General features: G+C 47.1%; 1 protein-coding gene across 7 annotated transcripts in view; it reads left to right on the forward strand.

The window, feature by feature from the left end:
• Positions 1–17,859, forward strand: part of Garnl3 (GTPase activating Rap/RanGAP domain like 3) — a 140,690-nt gene that overhangs the window by 71,980 nt on the left and 50,851 nt on the right. For all 7 annotated transcript variants that reach the window (XM_032902709.1, XM_032902711.1, XM_032902710.1 and 4 more), the window contains 5 exons: positions 1,029–1,147; positions 6,353–6,417; positions 7,465–7,528; positions 11,470–11,496; positions 17,388–17,463. In XM_032902709.1, the coding sequence (XP_032758600.1) occupies positions 1,029–1,147; positions 6,353–6,417; positions 7,465–7,528; positions 11,470–11,496; positions 17,388–17,463 (351 nt within the window). The remainder of the gene's footprint in view (positions 1–1,028; positions 1,148–6,352; positions 6,418–7,464; positions 7,529–11,469; positions 11,497–17,387; positions 17,464–17,859) is intronic.

Consider the following 17,859-nt stretch of genomic DNA (forward strand, 5'->3'; position numbering starts at 1 on the left):
AGTTGCAGGACTTAGATGGCAAGAGCCATTGCACTGCAACATGACAACCTGAGTTCAAATCCCCAGCCCCACGTAAAAAGTTTGGGCGTGGCTGAGCATGCCTGCAACACCACACTGGAAAAACTAACATGGGGAGATACTGGGAGCTCACTGGCAGGTAACGTGGCCAAAATGGAGACTGTCCAGTCAAGCAAGAGATCCTGCTGAGAGCAGTGATGCAAGACACCCAGTATCCTCCCTTGGCTTCCTAAGACAGGCATGCACACCCACACATACATGTTTGTGCAATACACACACACACACACACACACACACACACACCCCAACATGCTGCACATAATGACAAGGAAAACTGTAACAGTATTATTCTAAAAAGGTCAGATCTGGCCAGGCAGGGTTCTTAGGTGGGTGAGGGTATAGAAGCATTTACCAAGAAAGAAATGTGTCAGTCATCTTCTCCATGGCTGGGCACAGAGTGCCCACAGTGTTGGCTTCACAGCCAAAAGCTGTGAGTTTGAATGCCACCAGCATCCAAAGAGGTGATGCAAAGCCTCAAACTGGGTTAAACAAGAAGGAATCCAACAAAGGCTGAGGCCAGCATAATTGACACAGCAAGTTACAGCTCAGCCAGAGAAGGCTCTGTGCTTGGTGGCAGCAACAGTTCAGTGGTAGCAAGGCCTAGAACCTTCCACCTTTTCTGCTTCTCAGTCTTAGTGTGGTGGCTTTGCCCTCCTTAGGACCATACAATGGCTGCAGTAGCTCCAGACATCACCTGACACTACGACATCCAGAGGAAGGGGCCATTTTTAGTGTGGGAAGCCTTCCCATCAGGCTCTGGGCAGATTTCTCACCCTGTCTCAGCCGCCATTGAAACACGTGTTCATTTCTGAGCCACTTGCTCGTGGAGAGAAGTGGGTGCACGATTAGTGCTCAGCTCCTACCCAAGTCAGCCTCGGGCTAGCATGTGAGTGCTGGCCACTTCTGTCTGAAGGAACCAGCTGGGTCCTCACCAACTGTCTCTTCTCTAGTCCATCAGAATTACATTGGAAACGATGCCGAGAAGAGCCCCTTCTTCTTGTCTGTCACCCTCTCTGACCAGAATAACCAGCGTGTCCCTCAGTATCGCGCGATTCTATGGCGGAAAACAGTGAGTACCTGACTTGTGTTTGTTCTTTGGTGTTGCTTGACCCGCACACGTGCTGGGGGACCTTGCAGTTTGGCCCCATCTCCGTTCATTGGTGCCTTTCAGGTGGTTCCTCTCATTGTATGGTTAGAGTCCCACTGTTCTGCGCAGGGGCCTCCAAGCTCTGCTTACCAACAGCCTCTCCCCATCTCTAAGCCACGCTAGACACAGCCACTCCCTAAGTCTTGGCCTCCAGGAAGTAGCAGTATATTTTATGGAACATATTACCTCATTAATCTTAGCTTACTTTTGGGGTTGTTGTTGTTGTTGTTGTTGTTGTTGTTGTTGTTGTTGTTGTTTGAGACCAGGTTTCTCTTGGCTGTCCTAAAACATACACTCACACCCCTACACACCTACATGTATACATAAATGTATAGCAGTAAAGTAACAATTTCAGATGACCTAGAAAGAAAGGCTGTGGATACAGCTTTGTTGATGGGGCATTTGCCTAGCTTGTGTGAAATCCTGTGTCCGATCCACACACTGCATAAGCCAGATGCAATGGTGCATGCCTGGAATCCCAGCACTTGGGAGTTGGGGCAAGAGAATCAGGAGTTTCAAGGCCACTTACACAGTAAGTTTGATGTCATTTGGGGATATGAGACTTTATCTCACAAAGAAAAGGCCAAGAAAAAATTTCTAGGAACCACTACTATTCAACAAATTACGATTAGGTACTTCTAAAATAGTGAGCTAAAATAAGAAGAAGAATAAAAACTAACATTTATTATGCACTTATTTTATGCTAGATTAGTGGTTCTCAACCTTCCTACTGCTGTGACCCTTTATCATGGTTCCTCATGTTATGGTGACCCTAACCATAAAACTATTTTTGTTGCTACTTCCTAACTGTAAGTTTGCTACTGTTGTGAGTCATAATGTAAACATCTGGGGTTTCTGGTGGCCTTAGGTGACCCCACAGATATTGAGAACCACTAGATATATTCTTAACTATGCAAATCTCACCCACTGCTATCGCAGCTGCAGAAATAAAATGGTCTATGCACAGACCAAGAATACTCCAGAGCTCAGAGACCAAGGTGTCGCCACTGTACGTAATTCACTCTGTGTGTAAATCTTTGACTCCTGTCTCCCTTAGTGTCCACACCATGTGTCACAGCTCCAGGAGTCAGTGTTGAATGAATAGTTAACTCCAGGACCCGGCTTAACAACTCTGTCTCCCGCCGCCCCATTGAAAATACTATACTTCTATAGTATTTTCAGGAATTGATCTTTTTCTGAAGTGATTTTGGGGTAAAAATCTTTTTTGGTGTTTCTCACTCACTCGTTTCCATCAGAGGTGTGTCCTTAACAAGGGACTTGAGTGAGACCGAGGCTTACAGGGATAGGTGATGTCCAATGACTCAAAAGATTTGGAAGGACCAACACGTCCCCTCCCTGTGTCACCACCAGAAATGGGGTCATAATCCTGCTTCCAGCACTCCTATGTGACAAGCAGAGCCATCAGCGCATCTAGAAGCCTCGTGTGAGTGGCAGGGTTGTGGGGAGACACACACGCAAGCGAGTGTCCGTTGTTCTCACAGTGAAAAACTTCTGTGCCTTCATCCAGCCCCTCACCCTCTACACCAGGCAGATGACTTTCTGGTTTCTGGGTTTTTTAAATTAATTAATTAACTAACTAGCTAGTTAGTTAATTAATCTATTTTTGCCCTATGTGTGCTCATTACAACATTCCAGACCCTTCTGTTTTCAGGGTCCTCCTCAGGAAGAGTGGTTTGGGGTAGGTAATTGGGCTTTCCCTCGTGCTGTTCCTCTAGCAATTGGTCTCTAGGTAATGAGGAGGGCCGCAACCTCATGACAGCAGAACACATTTGAGTAAGAAGTTTACATATAGAATTAATTATGTGCAGCGGGATGCACACACCGCCCCGCCCCCCCATGACCTCTGGTAGAGGACTAGTGGGTCCCTTCTGGTGTCTTAGGTCCTGGGAAAGCTTGTATCCTGAAGTCATGGGTCTTGCTATCTGACCCTTGTGAAGATCCTCTTTGGCTGTCTCAGGTCTCTGCTCACCTCTGGGCCTCAGCTCTGTCACTCACCCCAGACTCATCCCTGTAAGCCATAGCCTTAGTCCCATGTCTGTATCTTGCCAGTCATCCATGCTGGCAGCTACTGCCCATCACCATGGCTCCACAGGGGCCACATGGGCTTCAGACTCCTATGAGAGGTCCTGCCTAAGAAGAAGCCTCTTGCCCCAGTGCCATGCTGCCACTACAGGGAAAACTGCAGTTTTGCCATGCCCTCGGGGTCTGGCATCTAACCCCATAGCCCCCGTCTTTTCCTTCTTTCCTTCCGACTTCTTCTGCTTCCTGGAAAGAACTTCCTTGATGTCCTGTCTTCTTTCTTCTTGATATCACCTATGTTGGTTGGTGGGTATTCAGGAAGGGCGGGCAGGACAAATGCAGGGGAAAGCTGACTTGTTTCCATTTCTGAAGCAGTTGTCTGTGTTAATAGCAACCGTGGTCAGCACCCTCTAGGGAACAAAGCTAATGGAGATGCTGAGACCCCAGTAAATGAGGTCAGAGAGAGCTTGCACACGGGGATCTGAAGGATAAAGGCTGTAGGCACTGGCAAAGTAGAAGAGGAGATGAGGAGTTTTCCAGGCAAAGGAATAGAGATTAACAGACAATAAGTAGTGTTTTGTGGAACTTCTCTTGGCCACTGTTAGAGAAGTGTGAGTGTGAGAGTTAAGTCTCCAGACTACCATGAAAGCGGCCCAGGGCTGCCCATCAAGAGCATTAGCCCCTTCCACTGACAAGTGCCCAAGCCTTCCTCTAAAGCCTCTCCTGTAGATGCTAAACCTGTGGGCCAACAGCAGGGTAAGTGTTTGCTCCTAGCTACGAATGATATATTAAAGAGAAGTGAGAAAAGTAAGGTCAGAATGTTGACAGAAGCCAGTTACAAAGTTCCAGGAACTGGAAGCTAGCACTAGGGGTTATGGGAAGTACAAATATGAGGCTCCGCCCATTCCAGTGCACAAAGGTTTGGGCTGTCTCAGGTTAAATGCAGTTAGAACAGCAAAATGTATAGCCCTACTGTAAGCGGCCTGTTCTGTGTATATATGCTTGGGTTTTTAGGTGTTGGGAATGGAACCAGCACTGTGCTGGCTCCCGTCTAAACACATGGGAAGATTATATATAGAAACAACTCGAACTCACTGGAGAAACTCCATCCAGACAATACAGCAGGTGACAGAGGAAGATCAACGTCTGTCTGCTCAGCCTGTCACAGCACACTTCTGGGAATCTCCGCAAGTGCACACGAGTGTGCAAAGGCATGTGCACTCACATGTACACATGCAGACATGCATGCATACGTGCACATGTGCATTATTACATGGACTAGGTGACGCCCAGCCTGTTCTTCTGAGCCTGCACAGTACTTGCCTCTGGTTGCTTGATACCTACTGACTTCTACTTATGGCATTTGATGTTTCCACCTGAAAGTAGGGTGGTTCTATCTGAGTATTGACTCTGGAAAGCTGTAAACAGGAGATGGGAAGAGAGAACTTAGCCAGGGTGTAGTGAAGAAAACCATAAGTTCAGAGTCTGCAAGGCCCAGGCTCCTGTGCACATAGTTACTTGTGAAGGTGTCACTGTCATCTAACACAAGCTGCTCTGGGCTTGCCTTTAGAGTCGCCTCTGGTGTGTTTGAGGAGGAGGTAGGAAGGAGGAGGCTAAGCAGAGGCACAGAGCTGAGGCACCTGGAGCAGGTCAGCCTCCTACGTAGCTGAACAGCCACAGGAAGAGCTCAGCTCCGGGTAGTGGGACCTGGGAAGTTTAAAAAGTGAGTTTGACAGTGTTTCTAATCTGTATGGCAAAGGCAGGTTGGTCCAGTGAAGAGCCCAGGAAGAGGGTAGAGGGCCCAGCATGGGGATAATTGTTCATGACCAGTGGCGAGAGTCAGGTCTCTAGTCCATTGGTTTCTTTACTAACGAAGATCACAGGCTGGAAAAGGCCAAGGACCTCTACCCCCAGGCTTGATCATGGCTTGGACAGAGAAGCTGATGGAAGTGTCCCACAACACACAAGACAAGTATTTACTTCTTTGTTCATTTCCTGTAAAGATGTCCGGACCCTTTCCTGGTGGTTAGTGATGCCAGTATTATGATTTGCCAGAATTACAAAGTAGCCTTTGAGTGGGTTCCATTTGATGACCTCATCTGCTCTCTGTGGAGCTCCTGTGTAGGTGGTAGGGAGAGAAGGTTGGACCAACTCATCTGGGCTGGGTGGTTCAGAGCGGAACCATTGGCCAGCTCCTCGGTCCTGTGCAATAGATAACAAATTATCCAGCCCTTCCTATGAGTTAGCACAGTGGGTTCTTATTAAATGAACAAATGACTTAAATAAGCCTGCAATGGAAACATTAGGAAACCGTTTGGGTGACTTCTGGTTAAGGGTCTTTGACCTGGTGACACGGTACTTGAGTCTCATTGAACAAACAGAGACTTTTGGGTTGTTTGGGCTTTAGTTGATTTTTAGCTCAGAGATCAAACAAATCCCCTTTCAGCAGACTAGATGGTGTGGTTCGTGGGTTTCTGTTAAGCAGAGATGGTGGCAGCCATGAACAGAGGAAGGTCTGTGTTGGCTCACAGCTGTGGGGGCTTCAGACCTTGGTCATCTGTCCGTGCTCTGGAGCTGGTGGTGAGGCGACACCTCACAGCAGGGTCTGTGGAGCCGGACGACGCTGTTCACCTCATGGCCACTTAGAACCCAGAGACCAGGGGTCTACATCCCCATTTGAGAGCACATCACCCCAATGACCTGAGACTTCCCACTAGATCCAGCTCTGAAAGCTTCTAGCACCTTCTAATAGTGACGCAGACTAGTGACATAGTCTTTAACACATGGGCAGTTGTATGTTTTATATCCAGACTGTAGCAGATGGCTCAGCTGTGCACCATGGCACCAAGATGCCGAGGGCTGATATGTTGAAGAGTTCTGCTCAGAACCAGAAATATGTAACCAGAGGGAGGGTGTGGTCAGCCGGGGCAGGGTTTTTTTTTCCCCTATGTAGAATGTTTATTTCCATATCCACCCTTAAAGAAGAATTCGAACACACAGGCCTGGTCCCACCACAGTGAGCAGGTGAGGCTCTTCCGAGGTGAAGGGTGCTGGACTCATCACTCATTGGTTCTTTGATTCTTCCAGGGTACGCAAAAAATATGCCTCCCCTACAGTCCCACCAAAACGCTGTCTGTGAAGTCCATCTTAAGGTGAGTATTCAGGACAGAGCCCACACAGTGTGGAGGCCTCTATGGATTGCCTGTTCCTAGGGTCCTGGTGCATTAGCTTCCCTTGATTAACAAGCCAGGCGTTCCCTCCTAGAGTCTTCACGGTAGCCCCAGACAGCAGGACCGTCACTGTCACAGGTGATAAAGTGGAGGTTCAAAGAGGGACCGCACATTCAATATCCTGCACATCTATCTGGCCACGGCTCCTGAGCCTCTCTCTGTGCGCACATTCTTTGCCCACTGCTATTTTTTTTTCTTGTGTTCACTTGGATACTTCGGGCTTAGAAAAAAATCAAAAATGGTTTTCATTTTATTTTTATACTTTGCAGTAGAAACCCAGATGTCAGCAGCGGCTCCCTGGGGAATGCTTTGTTCTTCACTGAACAGCGAGTGAAAGGATTGCCACATCTGGCTGCTGCCCCTGGCTCCCCACCTCCCTCTCATCTCTCTCCCAGGCCTGGGGAAAGCTGTTCCCCAGATGGAGGCTGTCACTGTCCCCAGATAAGATATGACACCCTGGTGACAGTAGCTTCTGTGTCAGACACGACTGTTTGCCTAGCATTTTCTCAGTGACTAACTCCGCTGCACAAAGGCCATCTACGGTTGTCTCCATTCGCCTATGAGGAATCAGGGCCTCAGGGAGCAGGAGGGATTCGGCAGAGTCAGGAATCTACAAGATTTAGACCTAGGTCTCTATGGCTTTGGGGTTTGGAGGTAAAGAGTATCATATGCTATATGAAATTGCCAATGACGACAACAAATAAGTCAATAGCAGTCTGGGAGAACAGTGAGGAGTCCCTGATGACTGCCTCTAACTGCACGAGTGCCCTGGGGGACAGTCACATGTGGCAATTGAAGCTCGAGGATTCACTCATTCTCCCCTCCCTTGCTGATTCACATTTCCAGTGTGTCAGGCCCCTCAGAGAATCTACCACGATTCTCCCGATAACATCATCTATCCAGAGAAACTGTGCCTCACTCCCTGTTGCTTCAGTCCCTGCCTCACCGGCTCACTCTGCTCTGTTTCAGTGCCATGAACCTGGACAAGTTTGAGAAAGGACCTAGGGAAATTTTTCATCCTGAGATACAAAAGGTAAAGGAAGCCATGGGGCTTTATGGTTTTATAACTTGCATAGATGCGATCTCACCTTACCAGAATGATAGGGCAGGCTAGTCTGCCCAGGGAGAGGGAGGAAGTGTGGTGTCATAATTGAGGTCAGGTTGTCAGGTTTAAATATACATATATATTTGTCTTTTATGTATATATAACCTTTGTCATGTAGCAGTAATCAGTTTAGCTCTGAAAACTTAAAGCTGTAGCCATCCTCACTAGGATGCTGGTCAAACTGTAGCCATCCTCACTAGGATGCTGGTCAAACTGTAGCCATCCTCACCAAGATGCTGGTCAAACTGTAGCCATCCTCACCAGGATGCTGGTCAAACTGTAGCCATCCTCACCAGGATGCTGGTCAAACTGTAGCCATCCTCACTAGGATGCTGGTCAAACTGTAGCCATCATCACTAGGATGCTGGTCAAACTGTAGCCATCCTCACCAGGATGCTGGTCAAACTGTAGCCATCCTCACTAGGATGCTGGTCAAACTGTAGCCATCCTCACTAGGATGCTGGTCAAACTGTAGCCATCCTCACTAGGATGCTGGTCAAGAGAGCAGAGCTGAGCTCAGGTTGTGCCAGAGTTAGATGGCAAAGAGGCTGGAGAGGAGGCCTGGAGTTGTGTCCAGGAGGCATTGGGGGGCCTGTGCTGAGTGAGGTGAATGTGTTCATTTGTGGGGAAATGACTCAAGAGAGCGGTGGAGGACTGATCAGAATGGATGATACAGTTTTTTCTGTATGCCTTCAAGGTGAGCTTTCACACTAAGGCTACCCATTGCCTTTCGACTTCGCTTAACTCAACATACAGAGTTGAATATTCTCATGCCTTTCCTTTCCTTTAATTTGTAAAATATTGTTTGTTCAACCATGAGGACTGGCAGGGTAGAAGGGGAGGACTGACTCCTGTAAGTTGTCCTCTGATTGTCCTCTGTGCTGCAAAGCACATGTGTGCATTACACACACACACACACACACACACACACACAGAGGCACCAAACCAAACAAATCAAAACACAATTAAATAGTACTTGTACACTGCTAGAATAAACTCAGGCAAAATTTAGTGTTAGATTAAACTAAGCAAACTAAGCTGTGCTATGCTTAAAGTGGCTATGGCAGCCTTAAAAACAAATTAGACTTATAACTATATCAGTAGCAATGTGCCTTAGTACTTCATAATACAACTTGGACTTTTTAAATGCAGGGTCTTACCATATGGCCCATGCTACCCTAGAACTCACTTCACACCTCAGGGTGACCTCAAGCTCATGTCCTTCCTCCCTAGCCTCTGGAGGACTGAGCAACAGGAATCCCACGCCAGGTATAAGAACCGGTTCTTGCTTCATTCCCTCTCGTCACCTTGACCAGCCCACTCCAAAGGCCCCACCCCAAAGTCCTGGAGGAGCTGCCGGGGTGCCTTTCTCTCACTACAGTCACACTCTCAGAGCTGTCCCCAGCTTCCACACATGACTGTTAGAAACCCTGTCAGTCACAGGACTCACGGGTGAACAGTAGCTGAACCAGCCTCGGGGTGAGCAGGAAGGCGCTGTCCCTCTACCTCTCCTTGCTAGGATGCAGTGGTGTTTTTTCGTGACCCGAATCCTCCCAGAGGCGATGCGTGGTGTGTGATTAAGTTGGCTTTGGAGAAGTGGGAGAGGTGGGCGTGTGTTGTCTTCCTCCCCTCTCCACCACCTTTGCATCTAGATATTGAAGCTAACTTTTCCTGATGACTGTGGATAAATAAGAACATACAGAAGGAAACCTCAACTTTAAAGCACTTCTTGGCTTTTTAAGTACATGTAAAACCAATTTGGTTTTGGAAACAGGGTTCCTGTGTGTAGCCCTGGCTGTCCTGGAATTCCCTCTGTAGTCCAGCTGGCCTGAAACTTAGAGATGCTGAGATTAAAGGTGTGCACCACCACTGCCTGGAAAACCATGCACTCTTAAATCTAATATTTTGGTTTTTTTAGAACTTAACATTAGCAACAAACTAATAATCAAAATCAAAATTCCATAAAAGACAATACCAGGAGCTGGCACAAGTTTGAAGACTGATTTCAGATCCCCAGAGCCCACTTAAAGCAGTAGCTAAAGTCATAGTTCACAGTCCCAGCACTCCTACAGCACAATGAAAGGCAGAGACGGGCGGATCTTCAGAGGCCTGTGGGACAGCTAGCCTGTCACGGTGGAAACAATAGGACAGCCAGTTTCAGACGATGTAGAACATGAGAACCAGCACCACAGCTTATCTTCTGGCATCACATACAATCTGTGGCACACACGTGTCTACATATGTACATATGTATGTAACAAACATGTATAAACAGACACAAAGAATAATCATCAACAGAACTATACTAAGAAACACCATTACTGATATAAAATAGACCTTCCAGGATGAAATTACAAACTGGAAAACAACAAAAAGAGACCTAGTTGGTACCCACAAATCCAGAAATGAAAGTTTTTTTACAATTTTGATGCTGTTGAGTGGGACATTGGTAGACGACAATGCCTGGCAGGAGCACCCTCTCCTAAGCAGATAGAATCCAAAGCAAGGAGGCTGCAAGAGGAAGTGTGGCCTGGTGGCCCGTGGCATCCCTCCTGCTGCCAGGGCTGAATGTTGAGACCCTGGGGACTCCTGTTGCAAGGCTGCTCCCAGAGCCTGGCCACTGAGGAAAGTCCTGTCACCAGGCCAGGGGCTGTAGCCAAATGCCCCAGTTCTGAGGCCTGCTGGACTAAAGGCAGTTGGGAAGTCCCTGTGTCTCATTCACCTTGGCTGTGCCCTTGCAGGTGTCAGAAGAACCAGACCATGTGACCTTAACCTGGGCCACTGAATCGCCAATTCCTTACCTGTAATTCTGGAATGAGGGGCTGCATGGCTGGGTGGTTGCCATCAAAGGAAATTCTGGAAGAGAGTATCTTTCAGTGAAGTGTGTAATGGCATGCAAATATGAAATGTGTCTCAAAGTCTAAAACACAGAGCAGGCTTGTTTTTTTTCCTGGGATTCAGATGGCTGAATTCTGAACAAAAGAGCCCTTATGTTACCAAAAATGGAGGATTTTGTGTGACTTGCATACCTCTTTAGGAACTGTCAGCTCCCCGGTTGATACAGAGGATGAGGGTCCCTTAGCCTCATCCACCTCTCTCCTGGACCTCTTCCTCTCTGTTCTCACCAGCCAGCAGCTGTGACTTTCCAGGATCCACCTTCCCCACCTGCACTCACCCAGTGACCTCTATGAGAATCTTTGGTATCCGCTCACCAGCTTCTTCAGGAGTTTACTGTGAAGTAACTGGGCGTGAGATGGGAAGGTGGCCTGAAGTCGTATGAAAGGCATTCCCCACTCTCACCCTGTCATTCTCCATAGTGACCTGCTTATCCTTGAACCATGAGTAAGGAATAGACACAGGTCAAATAATCTGTACCCAAGCACAGCTGGAGGGAGCAGAGCAAGGACTCAAAGCCAGGCTTCTTTAGGGTCACCGTGCCCCATTTGATCTTAGGAGAAGGTCTCTTCAGGCACCTGACTAGGTGTTGGGCAAGTAACGGGATGTGTGTGAACCAACATCTACCCTGGCTATCAGCCTTTGACACCGGTGTTGAGCTCTCTGTTTCTCAATGTTGTCTCCTTTTAAAGAAGTTTTGTCTTGAAGTAGGAAGTGTGCTTGATTCAGGGAGGGTGAGCACCACTGTCCGTCAGAGATCCCTGAGGGATGTGTGTCCAGCCAGAGTTTTGTTTTCTGTTGTTGTTTACTTTTGATTTTGTTTCCCTTAAAGAGAGATCCCATAACCAACTTCTATTATTTCCAAAACATCATAACATCAAATCATGTGACTATGTCATGCTTGGCTTTCACAGAAAGCCAAAATCCACTAATTACTGTGACATAAACATAACTTCTGAATCTTTGCTTGACAGGACTTGCTGGTTCTGGAAGAGCAAGAGGTAAGTGGTTTATGAACATATTTATTCTCTGTCACCTTCACTGCGAGCACAGCCTTCTCCCTGAGTCAGACTTCTGTGCATTTGCAGTATGAGCTCGTTCTCACAAAGAGGTTTGGCTAAATGGGCTTTCCAAGGTCTCCTGAAGAATTTTCCATACAGCCATCTATAAATAGAAAAATTTACTTAAATCTGCATACATCTATGAATGTATTGTACAGAGGGGCTCATTTCCATCTAGTAGGATGCCTATGCATTAGATGTCTGCAGGCTTTGTTCTGTTACTCCCGTTTTAAGTGTGTGCGAGTAGGTGTGTGCATGTGACTGTTCACCTGTGTGTGTGTGAGAAAGAGAAATATACAGCATGTTATCACCAGATAACTGAGTATATTACCCACAGCAGAAATGGAAATATCATTTATCTAGTTGTTTGGGTCAAACTCAGTAAAATCCTGACTCCTCCATTTCCCTGATACCCCAAGCCTAATCTGTCACCTCACCTAGCTGACACATCTTTATAAAATGCCCTGAATTCAGATGTGTTGCAGTGCACTTGTTATGAGCACTCCAATGTGGTGGCAGCATCTGGTTCATTTCTGGCCTACACTGTACAGGCCAGATCTCAATTTTGTCTCTTTACTAAGGGACTGTTTGCTTGAAGAGGCAAATGTCTCTTGTTGATAACTTGGGAAGGGGTGAGCAGAGGTCATCATTCATGGGAGCTTTCTGAGAGATGAGTGGCCCAAGCGTTCCCATTTAATCCCACAGCTAGAATCAGTTGGGAGCATTGACCTTGACTCTAGTCCATTCTAGTGGTAAACCGTGAGTTGTGATGATGGGCGGGGGAAGCCTAGTAAGGAGCAGTGGTGATGTTCCTGAGAGATTAGCTACTTAGTAAAGTGAAGCTGGTGACGTGATGCCCATGTTTTATGTGTTCATGACTGCACAGACTGGCATCCCCACGGGAGATTCAGTGTCTTGTGCTGCAGTACACACAGGTAAACCAGTGAGCTGTGAACAGGCAGAACCCCAAACCTACAAAAGGCCGTATGTCTTGGCTAGTGATAAACGTGATGACCAGAAGTTGGCAAGGAAACGGTTTATCTCTCATGCTTACACATCACTGACCATCATTGAAGGAAGTCAGGGCAGGGACTCAGAGAGGGCAGGAGCTGATGTAGAAGCCATGGAGGGTTGCTGTTTATTACTGGCTTGCCTATCATGGCTTGCTCAGCCTGCTTTCTTATAGAACTCAGGACCAACAGCCCATGGGTGGCGCCACCCACAGTGAGATGGGCCCTCTCCCACAATCACTATTAAGAAAATGACTTACAGCTAAATCTTATGGATGTCCTTTCTCAGTGAAGGCCCCCTCCTTTCAGGTGACTCTGGCTGTGTCAAGTTGACATAATACAAGCCAGGACACTGACCAAGCAACAGTATCAAGGACCCAGCCCTGCTGTCTTAAATAAGGCCATCCTTCCTCAGTTCCAATGGTTCTTCTGGATTCATTAGAACTTTCTGCTCAGATTTCACTTTTCTAAAAAGGAATATAATTTGGAGTATTAATTCCATAGATAAAATTAGAAGTAGGGGCTGGAGAGGTGGGTCAGCAGTTAAGAGCACTGGCTGCTTTTACAGAAGACTTGAGTCCACAGTTCCTGGCACCCACACAGTGACTTACAACCATCTGTGAATCCGGTTCCAGGGACACCATAGGTACAAAGCACACATGTAGTACACATATAGGCAGGCAAACAAATATATGCATAAAATAAAAATAAATATTTTAACTTTTAAATAAATATAAATGACAAATGTGGCCTGTTTGTGTGTCTGAGCAGGACTGTGTCCTGAGAAAATCAGTACCTTAACTCTCCAATAGGCAGCTTCCTCTGGTGGCCCAGACTGAACCTGGGACCTAGAAAGCTCCCTACATCCCTCCAAATCCAGAGCTCATGAAGCGCTGATGTGAATAGTGGCTTCTTCCAAAGTAGTCCACTGGGGGTTGGAGCTCAGTGGTAGAGTATGCGCCTAGCATGCATGGTAAAGCCATGTTCAGTACCCAGAGCCAGAAGATGACAACTCAAATGGCCTCTCATAGGTAGTCCCAGATCAAACCACCTCTCCTAAAGTATAAGACAGCTCACTAGGTTGACCCTGGTTTCTGAAAACAGATGAGTGCTTTCTAGTCAACGTGGATATCATCTGAGAAGCCTCAGGCACCAGGTTATTTCAAGAGATCCTGTCTTAGTTAGGGTTTCCATGGCTGTGAAGAGACACCGTGACCAAGGCAACTCATATTGGGACATTTGATTGGGGCTGGCTTACAGTGTCAGAGGTTCAGTCCATTGTCATCATAGCAGGATGCATAGCAGCTTCCAGGCAGAAATGGTGCTGGAGAAAGAGCTGAGAGTTCTACACCTTGATCCAGCTATAACCAGGAGAAGACTGGATGGATCCTTAGGAAGCTAGGAGGAGGCTCTCAAAGCCCGCCCCCACAGTGACACACTTCCTCCAACAAGACCACACCTACTCCAGCAAAGCCACACCCACTCCAACAAGGCCACACCTCCTTATAGTGCCACTCCCTGAACCAAGCATATTTAAAGTACCAGAGAACCCTATGACAACATTCCTGAAATGTCCACCTGAAGCAGAAGGTTCTGTGTAATTTCTCATTTAAACTGGGGCTCTTTATGGAGTATTAACAGCTGGACAGCAGATAAAAAGAGATGCAGGCCAGGTTCATCATGGCAAACCTGGAATCATGCTCTTGTCCCTATAGGTGACCTCGAAGAAGGAAAATCTTATCATTCCAGGGTACCTAGATAATCCCCATCCTGCATCCTCCTTGCCCAGTGACCTTGTACTGCTTCAGCCTGACCCAGTAACACATTTCACAACTCCATCCCCTCCAAGGCCTCAGCCAGGGTACTGGTATCATGCTGCCAGTCTCAGAATATCCCCATGAAGTTTCATAGAATTGGCCACTGACATCTCTGCCTGTGGTCTCAGCTTTGCTCAGTGCAGACCTGTCCTGTGAATACTGTCATGCTATTGGAAAGAGTCAAAAGACCTAGATCCCAGGTCTGCCCGCTGTTCATTTACGGCCAAATCTCTTGTTCCTGGACTTCGCTGTCTGTGGCCTGTGTGTCCTTTCTGGTCCTGAGCTGCTAGTATATATACCTAATCCCCTGCCCTATCCTTACTGTCTGCTGGCTCCGTTGGACCCAATCCCAGGCTTCCTGGAAGCCTCCCAGTCAGTTCTTTTTGTTCACTGGTTCTTAGAGTCTGTTTCCAGGACCAGCAGTGAGAACATCTCAGGGAAATCTTTTTGATGCAAACTTCCAAGCCAGATGCCAGACCTACTTCCTGAGCTTGGAACACTGGGCTGGGAGCCAGTTGTCTCCTAGCAACCCCTCCAGGGCTCCTGATGCTGTCAAGCTGGACACCAAGTATAGAGGGCCATTGCCTCACTGCTTCAGTCCTCTCGTGATTACTCCAAAAGGGCTGGCTGTCTGCTAGACTACACATTGCTGTGACTGCTTTTTATGAGGGTTCAGAAACAGAAGAGGTGCCAGCATCTTAGAGATGTGTGACTGCTGTCATCGCTCCAAAAAAAGAAGAAACTTGATGGCCATAGAAACCCAAAAGAGGTCAAAGTCCTGACAAAACTACAGAAATTGGGGCTGGAGAGATGGCTTGGGGTTAAGAGTGTTATGCTGTCCTCACAGGACCTGAGTTACATTCCCAGCTCACAGAACCTCATGTACACACACACACACACACACACACACACACACACACACACACACACACACAATTTAAAATAATAAACATATAAAAATAAGCCTTTAAAAATCTACAAAAAAACAAAGCACTGAAACCTGAGCAGCTGATAAAAAGCAAGTGCTTCTGTCCAGCTTGGCTGTTTTTCTTGCTGCTTATACACAGCTGCTGAGTCACACCTGTCTGTCTTCCTCACTGCCCAGCCTTTTGCTCTGCCCTGCAGATTCAGTAGTAAAGTGTGTGTGATCCTAGAGGGAAACAGATACATACATGTACCTGTTCAAGGTCAGAATACAGTGGGGATGGTGGTGTAAAGAGTAGAGCGGCAGGGAGAGATGGCCTCTCTGAAAGTTGTCAGTGGAACTGAGGCTTGCCCAGGAGGAAAGAACATCACCCCCAAGAACTGGGGAGAGTTCCAGTATCCGGTATTCAGTATTCAGGCGGAAATGCCCTCCCTGCTTATGTGTCTATCTAGAAAGCCACTGTTACAGAAGGACGTGAATCTGTCTCCCAGGTGTACTGGGGACAGAGGGGAATTTAGAAGCACAAACCTCAGACCTGGGTTTTCAGATCCTTCTCTTCATATGCTGTATGTGTATATGCTGTGTGTGCATGTGTGGCTTCACATACTCACACATATGGATGCCTCGGTTGATGTCAGGACTCTTCCACTATCCCTCTTCTACCTTATTCATTGAGGCAGGATCTCCCTGATATGTCCACTTTTGTTAGCCAGCTTGTTCTGCCCCTTTCTCTGCCTTCCTGAACTAGAATGGCAGGCACCTTACCAAACATACCAGGCATTTCTGTGGGTTCTAGGGATCCGAATCCCAGTTCTTGGCACCTGTGGTGAGTACTTTAGTCATCGAGCCACCAGCTCAGGCTGGGCTTTCAGAGCCTTACTTTTAGCATTCAACCTCTGAATCCCAACACCCTTGCTTTGACCTCTCACCCCTGACCCCACTGACCACCAACACCTTAACTACCAACATCCAGAACCCTTCATTTAGTGATGGGTCAGACAACCTTGTGGTATTGATACTCTTCCAACAATGGACTCTTTATTTATTAACTAATTCAGGCATCCACAGAGAATAGAGGATAATATACAAATCCCCTGCCCAGATTAAGGGCAAAGTTATTAAAACCATAGAGTTGAGGGGCTGGAGTGATGCCTCAGTAACTAAGAACATGCGCTGCTCTTACAGAGAACCCAGATTTGGATCCCAGCACTCACATCCAGTAATCCATAACTGCCTGTAACCCCAGTTCCAAGGGATCCAGTACTGTCTTCTGGCCTCTGAGGGTACCTGCACTTGCATGGTGACTATAACCTCCACATAATACAGTGTGACAATGAATTATGGTAATACAAACACATAAATAATAACCAAGTCTTCAAAAAGTAACAGTTTGAGACCTTATTTCCTGCTCCCTGACTCCTTCCCTCTGTCTACCTCTCTTCCCTGAAGCAGCTACTGTCTTCCATTGGTGTTTGTCATTTCCACAGGGTCAGATTGTATCAGTCATCCACATAGTGGAGAATTAGAAACTCAGACTGGGAATAGCCGCTGCTTGCTTTGGCTTCATTGGCACATCTGGACTTGTTCAGAGTAAATGTCTGCAGCAATGGGGGAGTGAGCTCTTAGTATAAATTGCCCACAATTTCCATATCTATTTCTAGAAGAGCCTACCAGACGTCAGCCTAAGATTGTTATGTTTGGCTCTCAGTTACAATTAGCTCCCTGCTCTTCTTGGAACTGCTGCTGATGCGTAGGTCAGAACATGGTACAGACCTTGGGTGCCTGGGGCCATTTGTCAGAAGCACCACAATGCCCCTGCACTGATGCTGTCAGTAGTGAAATTACAATTGGATTAAGTGAAACAAACACGGATCACCTCACCTGTACACTATTGTGTAACCTACAAAAAATGAGTGACTCATGTTAACATCGGTCAGTACTGGGGCCAATGGGAGGAAAGGATCCCCCAAGTGCCCACTCCAGTGACTACAGTGATCCTAAATGGCAAACACTGGCTTACAACTAGGTGCGCTTTAGCGGTGAAACTAACTGGGGTGTCTTTTGCTGTCTCCTTGTAAGGGCTCTGTGAATTTCAAATTTGGGGTTCTTTTTGCCAAAGATGGGCAGCTCACAGACGACGAGATGTTCAGCAATGGTGAGCATCCCCCCTGCACCCCTGCCTCTGACTGAACCCTTCCCCACCACTGAAACCAATTTCCAATCCGGGAGGCAGTTCACAGAGTTTTATAAGGTGGTCCTTGACCAGCTTCACTCATATGCTCAGTATTGTACTGATCACCTAAAGCTCGCCAGTCCCTGCAATGGGCACTAGAGACACAGCCAGAGGCTGTGCGGAACACACGTGAGCTTAGAAAACCTACTTCTACAGTAAGATACTTCCTTGCTGTTTCTGGTTGAGTGAATATAAAGACAGTATCCTCTTCCTGTATTTGTGTCTTCCATAACCATCCCTGTTTATCATTGGGCAGAGCAACAATAGCACCTTCATCCCTCAATTCTGCACGCCCCAGGCCTGGTTCATCTGGTTCTG

The sequence above is a fragment of the Rattus rattus genome, chromosome 5, assembly GCF_011064425.1.
Source record: "Rattus rattus isolate New Zealand chromosome 5, Rrattus_CSIRO_v1, whole genome shotgun sequence".
Taxonomy (NCBI): Eukaryota; Metazoa; Chordata; class Mammalia; order Rodentia; family Muridae; genus Rattus; species Rattus rattus.